This window comes from Hypanus sabinus, chromosome 12 (genome assembly GCF_030144855.1).
Source record: "Hypanus sabinus isolate sHypSab1 chromosome 12, sHypSab1.hap1, whole genome shotgun sequence".
Lineage (NCBI taxonomy): Eukaryota > Metazoa > Chordata > Chondrichthyes > Myliobatiformes > Dasyatidae > Hypanus > Hypanus sabinus.
This window is the reverse complement of record NC_082717.1, coordinates 64,837,805-64,845,855: the sequence shown is the minus strand read 5'-3', so window position 1 is coordinate 64,845,855 and position 8,051 is coordinate 64,837,805. Positions and strand designations below refer to the sequence as shown.

The following is an 8,051-nucleotide window of genomic DNA, read 5'->3' as shown; positions in this document are numbered from 1 at the left end:
GAGAAATCTCTTGGTTAAGAAGCAAAGAGACTGAAACGACCAGCATTACTAATTTGAGTGAGGTGGTTGAGAATATAATATTTTTTTAAAAAGCATTTATGAAAGTGACTTGGAATTTCCTACTAGTCCTTTTGTGATCATTAACGTATCTATTAAAGTGGATGAGAACCAGCAGATACAGAGCATTAATTTTTCGAAAGACTACCTAAGGTACTGCATAGGGCAGTGAAAACAACAGGAGTAATAGGGTAACAGCGCATATAGAATCGCTGAACCCAGGCTCTGGTCATTCAGGAACCGCATGGATCAGGTTTTGGGAGTCTCGCCTGTTTCTGATTGGCAGTATCCCAGTTCGTATTTCATATTTGATTTCCGATGACCAATCAAGAGTGTTTTTACATTTGCACTGCCTAAATTCGACCACTCGACAAGGCTTTTACTGCGCAGTGCTGTGACCAATAGGACAGAGCGGGTCGTTCGCGCAGCCGCGGTGTGTGCGGGAGTTTGAGAGGCGGCGGGATTGTGATCGGTGCTGTCAGCAACCGGAGGCCAAGCTCCGGTCCCGGCAGGAGGGGCAGGGTGCGCGCGGCTACCGCTGATCTCGCTATGTTTTCACCACGGACACCTGCAAGTGCCAAGAGGCCTCAGGCGAGCTGCCACGGGTCTCCGCTGCCTCGCAGCGGCCGGCGGAGTGTGCCGGCCGGAGGAGCAGGGGTTTTATCGCCGGCCTGGCGGTCCAGTCTGTGTAACCGGTGAGTGAGAGCGGCAGCTGGGCTCTGTGGCTGTCCCTGGCTGCAGCTGGTTGTTCTAAGAACTTGTGCCTTGGTTTGGATTAGTTAAGGTGCGAATCAGGCGTCTTGTTAGCACAGTAACATAATAATAGTCCTCGGTGGCATTCACTTTTCATAGGCCGATCATAAATGCTCAAACTATCCACCCAGGGGAAACTGTTGGTATCTATCGATTCACGAACACACTTAAAATGCTGTAGCAATTAAGCAGGTCAGGCAGCTTATATGGAAGAAAATGAACCGTAAGCATTTCATCCCGAGATCTTTCATCAGGATCGTGGTGGGCTAATATTTCGAGATGTATCTATTTCGATGCAAGGGATGTTGTAGGGAAGGCAGAGGAAATATGGATTAGCCCCTGGAATTATATGTTGCAGTGAGATGTGGCTGCAAGAGAAGCAGGGCTGGCAGCTGTGTTCTGCGGTTCTGATGTTTTAGGAAGATCTGTTTCTTTCGTAATCATTTATGAATAGTTTATAGTGACACCACACTAAACAGGCTCATGTAAAAACATCAAAGTCTGCAGTTCCCCACATTTAGACAAGCTTCAGTCTATGTTGATGTGATACACTGAAACCTGTAAGGCCCCGTTTTTCCCAGCCTTGTATGTAGTACATAAAGTGCCTTTGGGGAAAGTACAGATAGACTGCTTCTGCTCTCCTAATTACAGTCTCAAAAACTCTACTTGGTTCTCTTTAGAGAAGAAAAATCTGTTCATTTCCTGGTGTCTGATGTATGACTCCAAATATACCACTGATCGATTCTTCTGAAAAAGGGCAATCAGGGACATACAATAAGTGATGTTTTTGTCATCAGTTCCCAGATGCCACAAAGGAAAATTGAATAACAAAAATGGTTACTTGAAGTTATGAAATTTTTTTGTTTTGATGTGATGATTGACATCAAATATGTTTTTGTATAAGTAAGAGGGGCAGGCGTAATAAGCTGTAGCTTCAGCCTACACCCTTTTGGTCTGTTTTAAAGATTTTTAGTATTTAATTTTGTCTTATGAAATCATTGTTGAAAATGATGCTTTTTGTTATGTTTGTACTGATTGAAATAAAGAAAATTTCATTCATTCATTTATGAATGGATAGAAAAAAAAGTTGAACATCACCATTTGTGTGTCAAGCCATGGTGACGTTGCCATATGATTTTGTAAATGGAGATCTGCTGAAATGCAAAGTGGGGTCTGGCCAGGACATGTCCTGATTGCAGACAGTCCATACCTCACTACACTCCAAGAACTCTCACTATTTCCCTGCCATGATCTATACAACCCACTCTTTCACACTTCCTGTGTCTTGAACAGACATGCACTACCTGCTAATCTTAGTGATTTTGCTCTCAAATACTGAACTTGATGGGCCTCGTAGGTCCTGTTGGATTTGGGTCAGATGGCTACCCGCAGTTTCAAAGTGTGTTGTTGCTGTGTTGCTGATGATACACTTTGCTGACCCGATAATTCCTTATTTTTACCACTATCCTATCTACTGGTACAAAAATAGAGGAAATTTTGGAAGAGTCTCAGTGCCAAAGGAGGCTAGTCAGCCCATTGTACCTACACAAGCTCTCCACTGGAGTAACTTCTGTTCCACCCTCCACCCCTTTACATATTTTTCTTCACCATGTATGTATCTAGTCATCTCTTGATGGCCACAGTGGAACCTGCTTCTGGTTCGTCTGAAGTCAACACATTTCAGATTCCAACCATATTTAGCTTTAATCTAATTGATGATTTCCCCTTCATTTTTGTGTCATGAGTCTTCAATCTCTCCACCAAAGAGAACAGCCCCTTGCTGTCCAATCTGTCCACTATTTTATATAGAATCATAGAGGACTACAGTATAGAAACAGGCCCTTTGGCCGATCTCGTCCATCCCTAACCATTTAATTTGTCTAGCCCCATCGACCTGCACCTGGATCATACCCCTCCCATCCATGTACCTATCCGAACTCCTGTTAAATGTTGAAATCAAAATCGTGTTTACCACTTGCACTGGCAGTTCACTCCACACTCTCACCACCCTCTGAGTGAAGAAGTATCCCCTCATGTTCCCCTTAAACATTTCACTTTTCACCACTAACCCATGACCTCCAGCTGTCATCTCACCCAACAAAGGAAAAAAGCCTGCTTGCATTTACCCTAACCATACCTCTCTATCAAATCTCCCCTCAATCTTCTACATTTTAGAGAGTAAAGTTCTAACTTATTCCATTATCTTTATAAGTCAGGGTCTTCAGTCCTGGTAACATCCTTGCAATTTTTCTCTGTACTCTTTCAATCGTATTTACATCTTTCCTGTAGGTAGGTGACCAAAACTGCACACATTACTCCAAATTAGACCTCACCAACATTTGTACAATTTCAACTTAACATCCCAACTCAATACTTTGATTTATGAAAGTCGATGTTCCATAAGCTCTCTTCACGACCTTATCTACCTGTGATGGCACTTAAAACGAATTATGTACCTGGGTGCCCAGATCCGTTGGTTCTGCCGCTCATTGTGTAAGACCCACCCTGGCTGGTCCTCCCAAAGTTCAACATCTCACAGTTGTTTGCATTAAATTCCATCTGCCATTTTTCCAGCTGGTTCAGATCCCACTGCTAGCTTTGATAGACTTCCTTGCTATCCACTACACACCCAATTTTGGTGTCATCCACAAAGTTGCTGATTGAGTTTACCACATTATCATACAGATCATTGACATAGATAACAGACAACAACAGACCCAACACTGATCCCTGTGTCACCTCACTAGTCTCAGGCCTCCAGTCAGAGAGGCAACATTTACTACCACTCTCTGGCTTCTCCCACAAAGCCGATGTCTAATCCAGTTTACTGCCTCATACTGAGCAACTGAACCTTCTTGATCATGCGGGATCTTGTCAAATGCCTTACTGAAGTCCATGTAGGCAACATTCACTGCATTGCCTTCATCAATTTCCATGGGAACACCCTTGAAAAACTCTACAAGATTGGTTAGTCATGACCTACCATGCACAAAGCCATGCTGACTATCCTTAATCAGTCCCTATCTATCCAAATACTCATATACCTGATCTCTTAGAATACCTTACAATAACTTTCCCACTACTGATGGCCTATAATTTCCTAGTTTATTCTAGGAGCCTTTCTTAAACGGTGGAACATTAGCTATCTTCCAATCCTCCGGTACCTTACCTGTTGTTAGGGATGATTTAAATATGTCTGCGAGGGCCCCTGCAATTTTTGCACTTCCCTTCCACGATATCCAAGGTCCTAGGGATTTGTCCACTCTAATTTGCCTCAACATAGCAAACACCACCTCCTCTGTAATCTGTGGTAGTGTCCATAACCTCGCTACTGCTTTGCCTTACTTCTGTAGACTCTGTTCCCGTCTCCTGAGTAAATACAGATGCAAAAATCCATTTGAAATCTTCCCCATCTCATTTGGCTCAACACATAGATTACCATTCTGTTCTTCCAAAGGACCATTTTTCACCCATATAATCCTCCCTTTGCTCTTAACATATCTGTAGAAGCCCTGAGGAGTCTCCTTCACCCTGTCTGCTAGAGCAACTTCATGGCCCTCCTAATTTCTTTCTTAAGTGTTCTCTTGCATTTCTCTCATCCTCAAATACTTCACTTGTTCCTACCTCCCTAAACCTTTATCTTTTATTCTGAAAACACATCCGCTTTGTACTCTGAAAATTTCACTTTTGAAGGCCTCCCACTTACCAAGTACACCTTTGCCAGAAAAATAGCCTGTCCCGATTCACACTTGCCATCTCTAAAGTAACTTATAACTGTAGTCCTTCAGCCTAAGAGCCATTTTCTTAAATCTTTTCTCAACCCTTAGTTGAAGCTAGACCAGCATGGTTCAGCATAGTTTTTTTTTGTCTTCATTCTTGGAATATAATTTACAAAAGATAATGTTGTGAAAGCAGATTAAATCCTCTCTCGGTTTGCTTATTTGCTATTCTAATCTATGCTGTCTATATAGTAAAAGTATAGCACAGAAGCAGGGCCTTCAGCTGCTGATGGTTGTGCTGACCAGTATGCCAATTTAAACTACTGTTTGCAGTAAATGGCAGGGCCATTAGAAACACTCATGCACCAAAGGTTCTTGGTGTGCTAGACCACGGCTTCCTGAAAGTGGCAGCACAAGTAAATAGTGTCATCAGTCAAGTGCTGAGTATAAATCTGGGGAAGGTATATTACAGCTTTTGTCAGATCACATTCTGCAGTATTATGGGCAATTCTTGTTGCTGCATGAGGGAAAGATTGGAGGCTTTGGGATAGTTGCTGAAAGAAGTTCACAGGGATTTTGCCTGAATTGGAGAGTATTTGCTGTAAGAAGAGGTTGGACAAACTTGGAATATTTTGTCTGGTGTGTCAAGAGGCTGGGGGGCAAACCTAACAGAAGTATGTCAAATTATGAGATTCATAAATGGGATAAATGTGAAGAGTCTGTTTCCTGGGATGGAAATGTCAAATACTGGAGAGCATGGCTTTAAGATGAGAGAGGGAAAGTATAAAGGAGATATACAAGGCTAGTGTTTTTTTTACATTGTTGCACTGGCATCACAGATGGCTGGAGAATGCTGCCCAGGCAAGTGGTGGAAACATACATTAATGACATTTAGACGAACACAAAAAACATGAGTGCCATGCAAAAGTTTGGGCACCCTGGTCAAAATTTCTGTTACTGTGAATAGTTAAGTGAGTAGAAGATGAACTGATCTCCAAAAGTCATAAAGTTATAGATGAAACATTTTTTTCAACATTTTAAACAAGATTAGTGTATTATTTTTGTTTTGTACGATTTTAGAGTGGGAAAAAAAGGAAAGGAGCGCCATGCAAAAGTTTGGGCACCCCGAGAGATTTGCCCTCTCAGATAACTTTCACCAAGGTCTCGGACCATAGTTAGCTTTTTAGGGCTATGGTTCACAGTCATCATTAGGAAAGGCCAGGTGATGCAAATTTCAAAGCTATATAAATACCCTGACTCCTCAATCCTTGTCCCAACAATCAGCAGCCATGGGCTCCTCTAAGCAGCTGCCTCGCACTCTGAAGATTAAAATAAATGATGCCCGCAAAGCAGGAGAATACTATAAGATAGCAAAGTGTTTTCAGGTAGCTGTTTCCTCAGTTCGTAATGTAATTAAGAAATGGCAGTTAACAAGAACGGTGGAGGTCAAGTTGAGGTCTGGAAGACCAAGGAAACTTTCCGAGAGAACTGCTCGTAGGATTGCTAGAAAGGCAAATCAATCAAAACTCCCGTTTGACTGTAAAAGACCTTCAGGAAGATTTAGCAGACTCTGGAGTGGTGGTGCACTGTTCTACTGTGCAGCGACATCTGCACAAATATGACCTTCATGGAAGAGTCAGCAAAAGAAAGCCTTTCCTGCGTCCTCACCAGAAAATTCAGTGTCAGAAGTTTGCAAAGGAACATCTAAACAAGACTGATGCATTTTGGAAACAAGTCCTGTGACTGATGAAGATAAAATAGAACTTTTTGACCACAGTGAGCAAAGGTACATTTGGAGAGAAAAGGGTGCAGGATTTCATGAAAAGAACACCTCTCCAACTGTTAAGCACGGGGATGGATCGATCATTCTTTGGGCCTGTGTTGCCGCCAGTGGCACGGGGGACGTTTAACTGGTAGAGGGAAGAATGAATTCAATTAAATACCAGCAAATTCTGGAAGCAAACATCACACCGTCTGTAAAAAAGCTGAAGATGAAAAGAGGATGGCTTCTACAGCAGGATAATGATCCTAAACACACCTCAAAATCCACAATGGACTACCTCAAGAGAGGCAAGCTGAAGGTTTTGCCCTGGCCCTCTCAGTCTCCCAACCTAAACATCATCAAAAATCTGTGGGTAGACCTCAAAAGAGCAGTGCATGCAAGACAGCCCAAGAATCTCACAGAACTAGAAGCCTTTTGCAAGGAAGAATGGGTGAAAATACCCCAAACAAGAATTGAGAGGCTCTTAGCTGGCTACAGAAAGCATTTACAAGCTGTGATACTTGTCAAAGGGGGTGTTACGAAGTACTGACCATGCAGGGTGCCCAAAATTTTGCTTTTGGCCCTTTTCCTTTTTTGTTATTTTGGAAACTGTAAAAGATGGAAATAAAAAAGTAATCTTGCTTAAAATATTAATGAAATGTGTTCTCTTTAACTTTATGCCTTTTGGAAATCAGGTCATCTTTTACTCGGTTAGTTATTCACAGTAACAGAAGTTTTGAACCGGTGCCCAGACTTTTGCATGCCACAGTATGGATCATATGCAGGCACATGGCATTCGTTTGAATTGGCAACATTGTCAGTGCAGACACCATGGATCAAAGGGCCTGTTGTTGTGATGTGTTGCTCTGTGTCTATGTCAAATTGTTTCCTGGGATCTACAGTTATATTTTCCACAATGTTCCATTTTACATAAATCACTGAGCAAAACAGGCTCTTGTAATATTGTTTTCATTTTCTTTAAATCCTGTAAATTAAGTTCCTGTAGAGTTTGAATTATTTGTCAACCTATGCGTCTCCAGGTTAGCTTTATGATTTAAATTTAGTCACAATTATAAATTTTGTTGGATTTTTTTTGTCATCTTAGTTCAACACCAACCAGAGGAGCACAGTTTCAAACAGTTGCTGAGACGCTCAACTACGAAATAAGAAGTTTTGGATCTTCCCTTCCTGTTAAGGTTATGGAGGCCATAACTCTAGCTGAAGGTATTTTGTTTATTAAGAAGAAATTAAATGATGTATAAAATATTGTCTCCATGCTGTGTTGTATGCAAATTTAAATATTTGCTAAGCTGATCCTTTCCACATGTCTCCTTGCTTTTGTTCCCCTGATATGACCTTAAAGAAAAATAAAAGCAGCTGTTTATTTTCTAACTTCTGGACTGATAAAAGGGGTATTGTACTTTCAGTAGAATTCCTGCCACCAAGGTGGTAATGTTTGAACCTTTTTATTGCAATATTTTTGTCTTATGCCAATATTTTGTGCTTCAAAGTACTCAGCCACAAACGTTCTGGAATTTTCAGTATGCTGTTTATGCTGTATTTGCAGTATCTTTGCAAAGACACAACAACATCACTTCCTGTCCCTGATATTACTGAAATAGTACATGCTACAATTAAAAGGTGACTATCTGCACCCAGTGTCACCGTTAGAAAACAGAGATTGGAGCATGTATAAAATAATGGGATAATCTCATTGCTGTCATGTCATCAGTGTCACTATCCAGTATTAATAATTCAAA

The 8,051-nt window shown here is 41.4% G+C and overlaps 1 protein-coding gene across 1 annotated transcript in view; it reads left to right on the top strand.

The window, feature by feature from the left end:
- Nucleotides 1-452: 452 nt before the first annotated feature.
- nup133 (nucleoporin 133) overlaps nucleotides 453-8,051 on the top strand; it is a 41,575-nt gene continuing 33,976 nt past the window's right edge. The window contains exons 1-2 of the mRNA XM_059986095.1: nucleotides 453-752; nucleotides 7,397-7,515. Of these exons, the coding sequence (XP_059842078.1) occupies nucleotides 607-752; nucleotides 7,397-7,515 (265 nt within the window). The 5' untranslated portion in view covers nucleotides 453-606. The remainder of the gene's footprint in view (nucleotides 753-7,396; nucleotides 7,516-8,051) is intronic.